Genomic DNA, 16,315 nt, shown 5'->3' with positions numbered 1-16,315 from the left:
CGCATACTTTATAAAACATAAATTGTCCTAATGTTCTGATAGATAAACAAATTAAATAAAATTAATTAAATGAAATATATTTAATGATATAGGCATATTTGCTACCATCAACCGTAACACATAACTTGAAATAAAAGTAGGGTAGGTACTTCAAAAGAACTGTAGAAGTACAGATATAATAGTTCTGCTACTTGCTGGAGTGTTTTTTGCTGATGCAGAGAAATATGGGTATATAGAATGACTAGGAAATAGGTGTGATATTGAAATTCCAAAAGAGGAAATATGTTATAAAGATATCCTGTTTTCTTTCCTCTATTTCTTATGTAAACCCGGATTTAAACTTTCAAAACATTTCTACAATGTGTATTTAGGCTTCACCAGTACTGTATTGCGAATAACGCTTGTGTATCATCGGCACACCTTTTTAGTGTAACCTTACAACTTGTAACGACTAGATAATAATTAATTGATATAGCGAAAACACAAAATAAAAATTTAAAAAAAAATATGTTCTCTCTCTTATAAAGTATAATGAAAATAACCTGATGGATAAAATTCAATAGAAAAACTAGAAAGAACAATGCATCGAAAAAATGGGGGGAAATAGTCTGGGGAATAAATCTCTAGGTAGAAAAAAATCTGTGGGGAAAATTAACAGGTGGCAAGTAGCCAAGGCCATAGTGCTATATTCTGTAAAGTAAAGCCTCAAACAACATCGATTTTGAGTCTACTAAGTTTAAAAATCTTCCCAGGCTTTTCCAATATACAGTTGAGGGGAGGGGGCTAATTCGTAAAATTTGGTGATTTTAGGTGTTTTTTAACTACTTGAATGTGATTTGGGGGGCAACTAGGGGGTACAAATAATTTTTTGGGGGTGGGGACATGATGCATGTCAAAATATATCAATATATAAATACACAAACACAATATAATTTACCTTTATTATTGTTGAATTCAGTCATTGTTTATTTTCAGTAAATTCTTGAAACATGGAAAACACAATTCAGTTCCAAGAAGTAGTGCAGAAAGCCTTTGGTAAATACTATGACCATAGTAACTACCCGACAACAGTGGCCAGTGAGCTTTTGCAAGTCCTTTCCACAAAATATGAAAACAATCTGACATTATTCAAAGAAGAATTTGTGAAACCTACACAAAAATTGCTGGAAACTCTTAAGGTAAATTTGTTTATTCTAAAACCATTTACCAGTAATTAATAATCTTTAAAGTTAGCTGAACCCTCCTCCCAAAGTGTAGTTTTCACTGCCAAGAGTGAAATATGTGTTTGTGTGTGTGTGTGTGTGTGTGTGGGTGGGGGGTGGGGGGAAGTGGTTGCAGAGAAATGTGATAGCCTTTGTCCCTCGGGCAGATCTATCTTGATTTGTAAAAATAAAATAAAATTGGAGGCCCATAGGAGCAAATAGTATTGGTCCGGCTAAGGAGAATAAATTCCCACCCCCACAGCGCCAGATGATGGTCGTAGGATTCAGGGCTGAGGTGAGCAGACATTTTGAAAAAAGTACCTGATGCCTGGAAATTGCACTCTACTGTGAAGTAGATTTTTCTACTATTTTCCTACGAGGGTCCCTCCCTTGAATATTTATTGTATGTGAAATAGGCCTCCAGTGTATTTTTTTGCAAAATTGTAGAAAAGTATATTGATGTTCTAAGAAATCTTATTGTTCATAAGCCTTGTAACTGCTGTGAGACCTCTTCCCCTCCTATCCAACTCCCACTTGCTCTATCCAGGAAGGAGAGGGATATGTTATACCAGTGTCCGCCTTAAATCTCCTACCCACCTTAGGCCAAACCATAGTAGCAACTTTTGTAATTAGACACCTAGATGCCCGAAAATGTCAGTCTGAGACTCTTCGTTTTGCATATGATATGAATTGAAGTTGCTGTTATTAATTGACTGAATAGTCGTAGCAGGGTCACCAACGAGCAGTTTAACATCATGACCCTCCCATTTATATTCCTGGGTGAAGAGAGGCAAATGTAAGTAGGCACAGTCCAGGAACTCCCTGACGAGGGGTCCAAGCTCCTAGACAACGGGTCCACGCCCCCACCCCCTCCCTTTGGGAAGCCTAGCCTCCCCCCAACATTAAATTTGTCGAAAGGTGTAAAAATGGGCAGTTACGCCCCTTTTTCCCTCAGTATTTAAATATTAAAAAATGTGTATCTCATTCACTGTTCTCCAGTTTTTCGTCAAACAACTTTTTTCTGTCTTAGAAAAATCAGTTCTACAACATATCAAAAATTTGTTTTCCTCCAGAGCCTGACTTTAACCAAAAGATGATGAAAGACACCAAAAAAGTCCTTCACTACAAATCATTGGCCGTTGGTGGCAACATTCGAATTGAAAATGGCTGCTTGTTTATTGCACCGCGAAGCAAGCAGGCGGCAAATACATTGAATAATAACGATCAAATCAATCAAATTATGCCTAAATCGGAGTATTTTTGGGAAGAGGGGGGTGGCCTGTGAAATCGGGTGAAAATAACATTCGATCGGGAAAATTGGAGATTTGTTTAAATATCGGGTGACACCCAACAGGATCGGGTGAGCTGGCATGTCTGCTTTTAATATGCCTATTGATCATCGGTTTCGTGGTACATCTTTTATAAAAGGTTTTTATTTGTGATTTTGTGATGTAATGAAAATTTGATTCCTATTATTCTTCTTAGTTGTTTTCTGTGAAATGTGTCTAGCTTTTTTCTCTTCTTCTTTTGTAAATCCCTATGTGCTGGGATTGTACATCAGTATAGGTTTTACATATAAGTTATATAGTTTGATTTCCACATGTTTTCATTGACTTTTTCTTTACATATCCATATTGTTGTCATCTTGTTCAGTGCCTCATGCTAGTTGTTTTCTTCTTTTTATATTTTCTATACCACCAAGTAGCGATCCTAATTTTTTGGTTTTCCTTCATTTTTCATTTTCTCCCCTTTTTATAGAAGTAAATTCAGTTTTCTGTTTGTTTACTTTTATATTAAAGAAGTGCTCCTCTATTTCGTTAACGTTTTCCAATTGTTGTACACTAATGAAATCAACATCGTCTGCATAAGACATCGTTTTCATTATCCTTCCTGAGCCCCCGCAGGGTGTGTCCCAGGTATATGTTCGAGGATTATTAGCAAGCTAATAATCCAATCAAGCCTGGGACTGTGTTTCACATAATTTGAGCTGCGGAGTGGATTCATGTTGCAGCTGAGAAGTCCCAAAATAAGGCGCTTCTACTAGATTTAACTGTTTGAATGCATGTTTATTCTTCAATACAATACGTTTATTCATATCAATACAATGACTGTGGCTCTGTAGATTATGGCTGTGTACAACATACACCCGTGTGTGTGTGTGTGGTTCACTGTAAACCAACAGTAAAAAACATATAAAAATCAACAGCAAATAATGAGCTCTGTAATATTCTTTAACATAACATTTATTAACTCATTAATCAAAGAACATTTGAATGTACTGTAAAGTAAATTCTCTCCCTGATGTTGTCTCATGTAAGTACATAATGTATGCTAGATGACACTACTCTTTCTTGCAGCTCCTCTGATCCTGTAACACTTCAAAATAATTTAAATACTAATTTTAATTAAATAGTTAAGTGGTTGAATAAAAACCATATTACAAAAAAAACTAAAGTCATGGTTGTTGGTACTAATCGCATATTAAAGAAAGACCTTTGAATTGTACATAATGGGGACTGCATTGAAAGAGTAGATTCATTCAGATAATTGGTTATTATTTATGATCCTCAATTAACATGGAAGGATCAAATAAATTGTATTTCGACACATGTATCTAAACGAATTGGTGTATACATCGTAATAAAATATTATTTACCTCTTCATACCCTTACTATGCTGGCAAATGCACTTGTAATACCTGTTTTTGATTATTGCAGTTCAGTCTGGTCGAACTGTAGTACACAAAACTTAAATTCACTTCAAATTTTACTAAACAGATTAGGTAGAGTCTGCTATCTGTAGATTTAAAAACTCCAATAAGTGATATATTAGATAAATTAAGCTGGAAACCACTAAATGAAAGATGGAGAGAACATTTACTTGTAGTTGTATTTAAGTGTTTACGTGGTTATGCACCATCACATTTACCTTTCAATACCGATCAGCCATACTTTAAAATAATCTACTAAATGAAATCAGAAACTATAAATGTGACCATAGTCAATTTCAAAAATACCATATGTGCTAATTTAGTTTAAATTAAATTTTATTATAAGGTATTTGCAATTTGAACTTTTTGTCATTTTTCGTGTCATAATTTATTTTGGTTTTGCTTTTTTCTTTTCTCTTTTATTTTTGATACTTTTGTGTTCTGTTTAATATTTTACTTCTGTTAATATTCTTAAATTTTTAAAGAAAACTGGCCCATTTTGAAAAGCAGTACTGCGCTTAAATGCTATCCAGTCGAAAGAAAGGATAAGTAAATAAAAATAAATTTACCAACTGTTTATCTTCTAGTTCCTGAACAACTTGTTACCAATCATTGTTCTATTCATTATTAGCATTATTCAGCATTATTCCGTTTCATTCTGCATAGATAGTTAACACTACACTCTAGATTTATCACTACGCATAGCTCCACTATAAGCAATATCTTTAACGTCATTATAACTACTTTCAAAACTAAGGGCGTACTAGCCTAAAACGTTAAATGCCATATGCCATTACACACGTTTTCTTCTTATGTCAATTTCAAAATGAGGATTTTTTTATTTTTTTTTTACAAAACCAAAGGTGCTAATCATAGATTAAACCACCTCTTGCCTATTGTACCTGACCGCGGGTATAATTTAATAAGAAAAATAATCTGTCTCTCCCCAAGGTTAGGACTGAGCAGTCCAAAAAATTTATTATTAATGCTGGGCTCTTTCTTGGATGGTAAACGATAAGATGTTTTTATGAGCATATGATATGTATTGGAATTATATCTGTCTGCTATTTTTTTAACTTAAATGATGTTAACAATTACTCTGATAATGTTTATGATTGTTATATCCAAATGTTATTGTTGTTATTATTTTTGTGGTTTTTATGTCCTAGTTGGTTGATATGATTACTGTTATTGTATTGATCATGTTATTGTCATTATTATGGTGATGAATGATGGTTATAATGACAATTACTGTAGCTGTAGTGAAGATAGAAATAGTATTGATGGCAATAATGGTGATGGAAACTGTTATAATGATTATGGTACTAATATTGTTCATGATGATAATGATCTCAGTAATGATGATAACCATAGTAATAATGATTATAGTAATACTGATGATAATAATAATAATAATAATATATATATTGAAGCTTGCGGTACACCACGTAAGTAGTTCTGAAAAGAACTGTTGTTGTTGAGAAAGTCTGGACGTTTCGATTGAGATGCTTCAATTGTCTTCAGGAGAATAATGTCTATATTATATAATAATAATAATAATAATAATAATAACAATAACACGCCATGCTTAAAATATTGGAACCACGCTTCAAAAAAATATTAATGCAAATGCAAGGTCAATAAAGAGACTTAGCGTGTCAAAAAATAATAATATTAAAAAAGTATAAATATTAAAAGTAATATTAAATATTGTCCCACAGAAATAAATACTGTCACATAACACCTCCCCCCTAAACAGAAAAGCTTGAGGCGACAAACATTTTTTGTACACAAAAGTAAACAGTGTGACTACAGTACATATCAATATTATTAATCCGAAATATGTGAAAAATCGAATATTGTTATAGTGACTGCATTAAACTTTCAAAACAATCTGATAGTACTACGTTGAAAACAAACTGAATGAATATACTTGTACAATGGAGCTTTTATTTAGTATCTGTATATAATTGAAGAAGAAATATGTGGTAGACACCATTAAAAATAATCACTGATGCCTAGTTGTTGTTGTCAAGTGCAAGTGGATTTGAATAATTATTCATTCATTAAACAACATTTATTTCCATAAATGTTGAACAATATTTATAGTAAATCATTATTATAACAAGAATATATGTAAATAAATTAATAATATGAAAAACGATTAACTAGGATCTTTAATGGCAGATAAAAATATCTTTTCATGTAGGATACTCACAGAAAAAACATAATTTAAATAAAAATATTAAAAAGGCATATTATACGCCATGTTTAAAATATTGGAACCACGCTTCAAAAAAATATTAATGCAAATGCAAGGTCAATAAAGAGACTTAGCGTGTCAAAAAAGCTTCAAAAAAATATTAATGCAAATGCAAGGTCAACAAAGAGACTTAGCGTGTCACTTGCTATGTACTAAAACAGCAATTTGTTTGTATCCACCCTTTAGAATTTTGTGCACCACCCTTACAATTTTGAGGACATTTTCTGAAATTTCACCATTCTTTAAAAATCCTGGTGAAAGTTTTGCCATGGGGAACATAAGACAATGAAGAGGGTGAAAACAGTTCCATAATAAAAATACTGTTTCTAAAGGTAAAATTTGACAATGTTAAGGAGAACCTCAGACGACAAAAGAATTCCCCTTAAAATATGTTTTAAATGTAGTAGTATCCGATGACAAGCAATCAAGAAAAAACTAAACTGGAACAACTCGCTCGACACAAAATGTTTAGTGTATCATACAAACGTTTAAATACCTGCCTTTGACCACAAGCAATCAAAAAAGGACTAGACAAGAACGGCTCGCTCAACACGAAAATTTTAGTTTATTATTAGTTTATTTACAAACATTCAAATACCATCTGACCGCAAGCAATCAAGGAAAGACTAGACAAGAACCAACCCGCGTGACACGAAAAGTTTAGTGTATTATACAAATGTTGAGACCGCTACACAACGGCCTTTGCTTCGAGATTTAAGCATGAAGGCAAGGCAAAAGCAGCTTTCTTAGCTACGTTTTTTGTCTGCTGATCGATTAAAAAACGTATTTCATTTTTATTTTATCACTGAAAAACAACTACTGTAAAATGTTTAGCCCATAAATATGACGTGTGCGAAGAAAACAATATTTTAATTTGGACCTTCAAAAAGCAGTTAAAAAGAAATGTCTATGAAATTTTAGGGGGGGGGGGCTAAAGACTGTTTAGCCCCCTCTAAATCCGCCCCTGTTATAACTACGCATAGCTCCACTATAAACAATATCGTTAACGTCATTATAACTACTTTCAAAACTAAGGGCGTACTAGCCTAAAAAGTTATGCCATTACACACGTTTTCTTCTTATGTCAATTTCAAAATGAGGATTTTTTTTAATTTTTTTAACCAAAGGTGCTAATCATAGATTAAACCACCTCTTGCCTATTATACCTGACCGCGGGTATAATTCAATAAGAAAAATAATCTGTCTCTCCCCAAGGTTAGGACTGAGCAGTCCAAAAAATTTATTATGAATGCTGGGCTCTTTCTTGGATGGTAAAAGATAAGATGTTTTTATGATCATATGATATGTATTGGAATTATACCTGTCTGCTATTTTTTTAACTTAAATGATGTTAAGTTCTTTTCAGAACTACTTACGTAGTGTACCGCAAGCTTCAACATATAATAATAGTAATAACAACAACAATAACAATAATAATAATAACAATAATAATAATAATAATAATAATAATAATAAATAATAATAATAATAATATGACCACTTTGAACTAATTTGTGCAATACTTTGCCTGCCGAGTAGTAGTTTGCTGTTTGGTTTAAAAAAAAAAAAAAAAATTTTCTAATGTTAATGTTAATGTTAATAACAATAGAATTATTTATTATTTTTTAATGATAATTAATTGATTATTGAGTATTGAAAAGAATATAATGAATTCAATGTTATTAATAATTTGAATATTTATAAATTGTAATGATAATTCTTGTAATATATTTAATTATTGTAATGAAAAGAAATTAATGAATTTATATGTTTAATAATTTTTAATAGTTATGAATTTTAATGATTTTTATTGTGATTTATTTAAGTGTTTGCCTGTCTCTGATGCTTTGTTTTAACTGGTTGTTTTAACCCCTAGTGATTTTAGTGTCTTTTATCCCTTTTATTGTTATTGTATCCGTTTGGTTGTCCTCCACTTTTCCCCTTTTGATGTTCAACTTCAATTTGTTCTGTATTTTATTCAAATTGCAATAAAGTATTATTGTATCGTATCGTAGGATATTTCTCCTGGACAACAGATGGATGGGAGCTCCATCAAGAAGTCAAGCAATCTAGAAGTCCCAATTTTTTAAAATAAAAAACTCATTTTGGGAGTAGAGGACTCCCCTCCCATACCCAACCCCTCCCATACCCAACCCCTCCCATACCCCGGATTCGGCCCTCGGATAACGCCTGTCTCTTATACACATCTAGATGTGTATAAGAGACAGTATATATATATTGTATTTGGGGTTTGGTCACCAATTAGAGGGTTAGGTGTGTTAAAAGATTTATTATTTTCATTTGGTTTAGACAAAGTGGTCTCGAATTTCAGACCCCTCTATTAAATTTGAGACAAATTTTTTTCAGAATCATATAAAAATTATCAATCTTATAAAACAAACTAACCCTCTAGGCTAATTGGTGACTTGCCACACCCCAAGTTACAAGTCCCAGAAGTAACCTCAAATTGGAAGGCAGACTCTATTTAAAATTATGCAATGAAATGTAATTTGCTTGTTTCTTGATTGTACATGTCAGGTAGGTGCAAATTGATGCATTAAAGTTTCAGAAATTTCCATGAAGTATAATTTCTCTTCAGAAAGTACAAAAAGTTGAATTCTTTTTTCTACTGCTTGGTAGTCAATTTCATGTATTACTTTTAAAATATCCTTTTTGTGTGTGGGTGTGGTTGTGGGTGTGTGTGTTGAGTCAGGCCATACTGTAATTTTGGTATAAAAAACTACATTAAAAGGACAATTTTGACAAACGATCTTGGTGAATTATTGGCCTGGCCAAAACCGGACCAGCAGGACCACTTCATATGGCCTTGAATTGTAATCTTGTTCTTTCAGCAAAATAAGATGCATTTGTATACTAAGCAAGACCAGAAAGTGAAGATCATAGTTCATCTTGCACTTTCAGTGGAAGTTCAAACTGGAGAGTTTTTTTTCTCTGTAAGTCAATACAATTGTGAAAATGTGTCTAAATACAGTATAGTAGAAGAAACAAGGATGTGAGCATCATATGGCCGCAACTCCAAATCTAAATTAAATTAGGAATTTTTTTTACCAAACAAAAGAATGGATCTTTCACATCTTTTAATAATTCCTAAAATGTAATTAATTTATCTAATATTCAGTTTCAACCAGGGTTAGGGTGATGACAATGATTGCAAGCTAACTAACAACACCAATTTGTCAGACAGCTGCTTTCCAACTATGTTACTTTCATTTTGCAGGTTGGCCACACAAACCCAGGAACATTGACTGTAAAGTTCTGTAAGTATGTCACACAATTAGATGATGGGATAAATCTAGCTGAACCTAAGTACACCACAGTAAAAATGACAGTTGACAAGAATTCTCTCAACGAATGTCTGACACTGGACTACTTCAAAGATCTGCGCGAAAATGGAGAAAAAATGGGAACCGAGAGAACGTCTGTGATGTTCCGGTTGTGTTGGGTGAAGGTACTTGATCAAAATGTGGTTGGGGGATTTTTGAAGATATATGATGCAAAAAAAATACTTTCACATAGAAAACAGAAGGTGAGTGCCACAGTAGTCACTATATTTTATACTAGTGGTTCTCAGCTATTTTTCATTTGCAAACCCTTCAGGACATGTTAAAAATCTTTATGTACCACCCCCACATGCGAGTGTTCTTGGTTTCCCCTAGACCTCTTGTTTTCATTTAAAAAAATCCAAGGTATGCTTGCTTGGCATTTGTCTTCTATAAATGTTTCAGCATGTTTAATTTTGAGGACCTCCTAAATTTCCATGGACCCCCTGCAAAACCTCTTTGACTTTATGATGATAATAATGAGACTAATCTTTATGAAATTGCATTATTTATGTCCAATCCCCACCCCTCCGTTATACAATATTTATAGCATATATACATGAAGTATTGAAAATGATCCATCCAGTTGGTGTATAATGTATTATTACAAGTACTATAAAGTGCCTCAGACTCTACTATAAATGTACTTAGCATTGTATATGTTTGATGATTTCAGAAGTTAGTGAAAAGTATTTCTTCACCAGTGCCAATACAACAAGCCAACATCCAGGTATTTTTAAAATGTACAGTACCTCTCATTAATGGAAAAATACAAATGAAAATAACATTAGCATAAACAATAAAATAAAGAAAAGAATTTATGGACCAATGAAAGGAGCAATCTGGTTAATTTAGCACTTCTTATGCTGCTGTTCAATCAGTAAAGCCCACCACATAAGAGTAAACAATTTGACCATAAATGACCATGAATAATTGTCTGCAAATGTGTTCGGCTTTGCAAACAGCCACAGATTATATTTTGCAAAGTTGTTTTTGTTGACTGACATTTGGTAAAGTTTTTACCTTGTCAGGTGCACTTGCAGATTATGCAAGCATTTGTGCTATATAAATAAAGTATTATATTATTGGAACTTTTTTGAGGCATGGAGAAAAAGTTTTAATACATTTCCTCCATGGTTGAGTTATCGCCACCAAATTATCATACAGTATTTATTTTCTTAGCCATTTCATAAACCACAACAAGTATCTGACGATGCTAGTCTTATAAGCCATCATCCTATGGAAGAAGGACTTCATCCACCATCAAAAATCACTAGACAACAAGCGTATGATTCTTCAGATCCAGTGGTATCAAAAGAGCCTGAGATGGAATGGCAGGAAGATCCAACTGGAATGGGAGGAGGTGGATATGTCCCTTCCACATCTGATAATTTAAATTTGCCGACAGATCTTCAAATAGCTTCAAATAAACCAGTAGCATCTAAACCTCCAGTGAATGAATGGAAGTCCCAAAACATTGATTCAAGGTCTGGAGACAGTTTTGGTTGCAGTTCTCTCAGTCCAACTGCCTCTGGTAACATACATGTCAGTACAGTTTTTGTAAGCAGTGGTCCTGAGGCACTTTGTCTAATTGATAGTTTGAAGATTTCAGCTCACAATGACAACAATGAATATGGCCGACAAGGAATTGAGAGTGGTGGAACAGGTTTAGCCCCAAGCAATACATCTGCAAAGGATGTCAGTAATGGTTATGTTAGAGAATTTGAGGGTATTGGTCCAACAGGAACACCTGGGGTTCATTTGATGGCAGAAGGAAATAACCCTCAGCCAGCAAACAATGTCAGTAGTGATAAACCTGCTTCAAGCAAACCATCTGGGGCGAGCTTGTCAGATGGGGGAACAAAAGAGAAGCCTGCCAATGATGTGGATGATGGATATGTTGAAAGAATCAAGGGTATGGACCCAAGTAGCACCTCCAGTTCTATGGCACAGGCAGCTGAGAAAAACGGTGGACTTGCAAAGGAAGTTAATGATGGGTATGTTTCAGAAGATAAAGCCACTGACCCAAAGTGATTGTCGATCCTCCAAAGAATCCTATGTCTTCACCAAATACTTATTAAATTTTTTCTAATCCAACTTTTATTCTATCATATTTTAATGTATTCACAAATTGAATGTCTGAATGCAGTGAATGATGCTCTTTTTCCAGATAAATATAAATTATTGTAAATTAAAAGGTGTTAATGGTAATAGTTTTTTGTAGCAATACAATTTTTTTTTTGTGACATTTGTAAAATTTGTATGTCAACTATGAACTGTACCTGTCAAGAAATGTAAATACTTGTACAAATTTATTAAATTTCTTCACTAAACTTACAATCTAGTATACAAGCTAGCATTTACTTCAAGTATTATGTCTCAAATGCAACAATATTGGCATAATTCTTGCCAAATTTTAAGTTTTTTTCTATAATGTTAGGGTTTCAATGGTATAAAAATAGTTTTGCCAAAAAGTTAAAAGTGTCTTGACATTTTTAGTTGACTAATATGACTTAAATTGTTTCCTATAGATTATTAAGGAACTGTTCGGCCACTTGACTCGCACAAGTAAATATGCACTAAATAGTGTGGAATAATAAAAACACTGCCACTAATACTATTTTACAAAACACCTGGTTTATTTTAGAGAATCGTTTTAAATCATAGAGAAGGAGATATATGTAGATGTATGTGGGTGACGTATCGATTAAAATACATCATTGTAGTATTGTGGCATACTGTAACTTAAGAGATCAAAAAAAAATTATTGGTAAAGAAAAGGATTAATAAGCCTATTGTGAGCATTGACATTTATTATAATTTACTTGTCACTTTTAGAATGTGAATTTTTCTTTTTTATGGAATGAATTTTCTCATTGTTCTTCTATTTATATTTAATTAATTATAATTTCTTATGTAATATTAATTTTATAATGCTATGTTTGAAACGTTTTCTGTATGCGATGTTTTAGATATGATATACTGAAAAACAAAAACAAAGAAAAAAAAAACATCCTAGGTTGACATTGTTGTGGTGATCAAAACTACAGTATTAGTTATATTTATTCTTATTTGTATAATAATCACTATTAATATTAATATTGACAAATTATATTAGTTGTTTCCATTCTGTAGTGGTGGGCCACCCACTGTTGAATGCGAATTAAATAAAATAAAATAAAAAAATAATATATTATTACGAATATATTTTACAAATAATATCAACTTACTACAGGGCAAGATACAAGCACCTTCTTACAGTTTACAAAAACATAAAACAATTTTTCATTCCAATACAGACACCTTGTTGTAGTAACTATTATAATTTATAGATTATGATTAGGCCACAATATTAGAATCATGACCTATCTCTATTTTTCTACAGTTACATTTTGGCTATCTTTCTTTCTTTTTATTATTTATCCTGGGGGACTGCTCAGGGATAAAATCCCTGGTCCTCCGCAGATCCCAGCAAAGAAAATAACATAATCAGATGAATTTCATTAAAACAGAAAAACATCAAACACAAGCAAGGTATTAAAGCAAGCAAGCAACGAAGCTCACACAAAGATAATAACACAATGCCAAGCAATTTCACCCAGTGTCAAAAACAGTACTTTCTCTTTTATTTTTTTTTTTTAGAAAAATTCTGAAATTGCCATCTTCAAATACATTATTCTAATGTGTATATATAGCTAAATCTGTCTCAGGGCTAAGAGCCTCTTAACACCAAATTTAAAAATGCCAGTGTTAGTTGCATGTTTTAGTGAAATATCTAAAGAATTCCACATCTTGACTGCAGATCATCTTACCATATTTTTACCCACTTCCATGTCATATTTATATGTATAGATGTTATTGATGTAAAAAGTAAGTTACATAAAAAAAACAAGTTGATATGAAATAACCGTAGTGGTGCCAGTAGCGTATCTAGAAGTGTTGACATGCTACTTCAGTGTAAATTTCATTTTCCATTTTTTGTTTATAGTTGTGTAATTATGTCGATAAATTATAATGTTGTGATGTTTTTGTACTTACTTATTCACTGCTGGTACTGATGTGTTTGTTGTCAGGGCTTTTTGTGTGGACTTAATTATAGTATTATTTGTGTTGCTGCCTGCAGCCACTAGGAAAATTGTATTTACACTATTGACTACAATGTACTATAATATACATATAAGTTTTTAGATTAAGATGTGGTAAGTTATATGTTAAGTTGTTTATGTTGGCTCAACATATAACTATGTTTATTATAATTTTGATTTGAACTGTATTTTAATTTTAGTTTAAGCACCCTACAGACACAAATCTGAAGTGTACAATACTTTAAGTGGCTATAGTCAGTTTTGTTTATGTATTTAGATTTTTACAGTAACTAACATAGATTGTGTAGGCCTATCTGTTATTTAGCTTAAGTATCCAATTCAATTTTAATGTATTCACAAATTGAATGTCCGAATGCAGTGAATGATGCTCTTTTTCCAGATAAATATAAATTATTGTAAATTAAAAGGTGTTAATGGTAATAGTTTTTTTGTATGTCAACTATGAACTGTACCTGTCAAGAAATGTAAATACTTGTACAAATTTATTAAATTTCTTCACTAAACTTACAATTTAGTATACAAGCCAGCATTTACTTCAAGTATTATGTCTCAAATGCAACAATATTGGCATAATTCTTGCCAAATTTTAAGTTTTTTTCTATAATGTTAGTGTTTCAATGGTATAAAAATAGTTTTGCCAAAAAGTTAAAAGTGTCTGACATTTTTAGTCGACTAATATGACTTAAATTGTTTCCTATAGATTATTAAGGAACTGTTCGGCCACTCGACTCGCACAAGTAAATACGTCCTAGGTGTATGTATGAATGTATATATATATATATATATACATTCTATAGTCAGGTTTTGTTTATGTATTTAGATTTTTACAGTAACTAACATAGACTGTGTAGGCCTATCTGTTATTTAGCTTAAGTATCCAATTCAATAAACTCAATACAGTAGTTTAATAAAGTTGTTCTAATTTAATTTAATTTTATTGTGTTGCAGATTAGTACAGTTACCATCTACATTCATCAGGCTCAAAATCAGATTTATTGTTAATTTTTTTTTTCTTCTTTATTCAATTTCTTTTAAATGACAAACAGATGAAAAAAGGAAGCAAAAGGACAGGTTCCACAGACTCAATGTCCAAACAAAGGGAAAATACCCAGGACATAAAACATCAAGACATCAGAAATACATATAAAAATCTCATATATGCTCTTGTAACAAAATTCTACAGTACTGAAAATATAGTGTCACTGACCTGTGTCATATATAATTCTGTTATATTATGGTAAGACCCAACAACCTTGGTAATATTTTATTCAATAAAGAGCTTGCTCCAACCTCCCTTGAAACTAATGATACAATATTCATCAGTGAAAACAATTTTAACAAACAATTTGCAAGTCGTAATAATTATTTGTAACTTTATGTCGGGGTTATGGGACTGAATGTACTTAATTGTGTAATGTCTTGCTAAGCCAAACCTAAGAACAGTATTTATATGGTATTGAATCATCCCAAATTGCTTGAACAATATGATTATTATAGAAAGGTTGATAAATGGAAAGCCAAATTTGGAAACTGTAGACTTTCCTAAAACTAAACTGAAAGTGTTTTAGAAAATGCTAACAGAGAGTTAAATAAATAACAAACTGATACTGTTGCAATGGTTTGGCGCAGCGGCTGCGTTCTGCTTCTCAACCTTAAGGTAGGAGGTTCAATCCCTCGCTGTGCATTTCACTTTCGTCCTTAGGCACACTTTCCCTATGGTTGTCGCTCTCCACCCAGGAGTACAAGTGGGTACCTATTAGGCTCAAAATGCACTGATCTGCAACAAACATTATGGAATTCTCCCCAGGGAGTTGAGTATGTGTTCTATATGTGCCTGATCCAATGACGGGGTAATAATGTGAAGCGCTTAGAGGCCTTGTTGGCATTAAGCATTATAGAAGTGTACCAACCATAACAGCACTGAATTTTCCTCCAACAACTCGAGATAAAAAAACTGATTGCCTCATTTTCAAAGGTGTTTAGCTAGTACAGTTAATGCAGTCTTCAGTCACTCATCAGTCCAGAAATGACAATTGACATCTAGCTCTTCTTTATCATCATTACATCTTCATTGGACAAAACATTGCTTAAAATGTAATCATCCACTGTTTGATTCTGCTGTGAGTAATTCCATCACTTTTGCTACTGTTAATGAATCAGATTCAAGTCTGATGACCTTTAGCCTGGACTTTGACCCCTTTTGGATAAGAAAATAAATTTTTTTTCTAACATCAGAGAATGTGAGCTGCGTTAACCTATACAGTGTAATAATTATTTCAAAAATTAGTGTCAACTAATATCTTTATTAGAGTATTGGTTCTATAATACTTAACCAATCTGTTGACTTAAAATTGTTAGTACGTTTCTAGAGTGTCAATAAAAAACAGAACAGATCCTGAAATATGCGTATGTTTTTAGATCTTGTTACTCTATTATGAAAATCAAGACACTTAAAAAAAAAAAGTTTAGGGATCCAATTACTTCTTAAATACTAGAGCAGAACCCTCTAAATCTCCATTTACTGAGACACAAAGTTCCATTCTACGCACTTCTTCAGGTAAAAAAAGAAACATCAAATTAAATACTTACTCTTTCAAGCAATACACTGCCTTTTCTGAGCCCAAGTACCTTTGCTATAAAGCTAACCAGTTCTGTGTTTGCCTCTCCTTCTTTTGGTGGTGCAGCAACCTGAA

General features: G+C 32.5%; 1 protein-coding gene and 1 long non-coding RNA gene across 4 annotated transcripts in view; one reads left to right on the top strand and one right to left on the bottom strand.

The window, feature by feature from the left end:
• The window catches only part of LOC117101221, a 15,086-nt gene extending 2,994 nt beyond the window's left edge, over nucleotides 1–12,092 (top strand). For all 3 annotated transcript variants that reach the window (XM_033241135.1, XM_033241136.1, XM_033241134.1), the window contains exons 2-6: nucleotides 976–1,178; nucleotides 9,028–9,129; nucleotides 9,414–9,722; nucleotides 10,193–10,246; nucleotides 10,699–12,092. In XM_033241135.1, the coding sequence (XP_033097026.1) occupies nucleotides 990–1,178; nucleotides 9,028–9,129; nucleotides 9,414–9,722; nucleotides 10,193–10,246; nucleotides 10,699–11,550 (1,506 nt within the window). In that variant the 5' untranslated portion in view covers nucleotides 976–989 and the 3' untranslated portion in view covers nucleotides 11,551–12,092. The remainder of the gene's footprint in view (nucleotides 1–975; nucleotides 1,179–9,027; nucleotides 9,130–9,413; nucleotides 9,723–10,192; nucleotides 10,247–10,698) is intronic.
• A 2,433-nt stretch (nucleotides 12,093–14,525) lies between these two features.
• LOC117101220 lies at nucleotides 14,526–16,315 on the bottom strand. The gene is made up of 2 exons (XR_004444251.1): nucleotides 16,212–16,315; nucleotides 14,526–15,819 (listed from the first exon to the last, which is right to left on the bottom strand). It is a non-coding gene; the product is annotated as an uncharacterized LOC117101220 (long non-coding RNA).

The sequence above is a fragment of the Anneissia japonica genome, unplaced genomic scaffold (assembly GCF_011630105.1).
Source record: "Anneissia japonica isolate Jap-2015-1 unplaced genomic scaffold, ASM1163010v1 scaffold1946_len758022_cov188, whole genome shotgun sequence".
Taxonomy (NCBI): domain Eukaryota; kingdom Metazoa; phylum Echinodermata; class Crinoidea; order Comatulida; family Comatulidae; genus Anneissia; species Anneissia japonica.
Note: the sequence above shows the minus strand (reverse complement) of the source record. Positions and strands in the feature narration are given on the sequence as shown.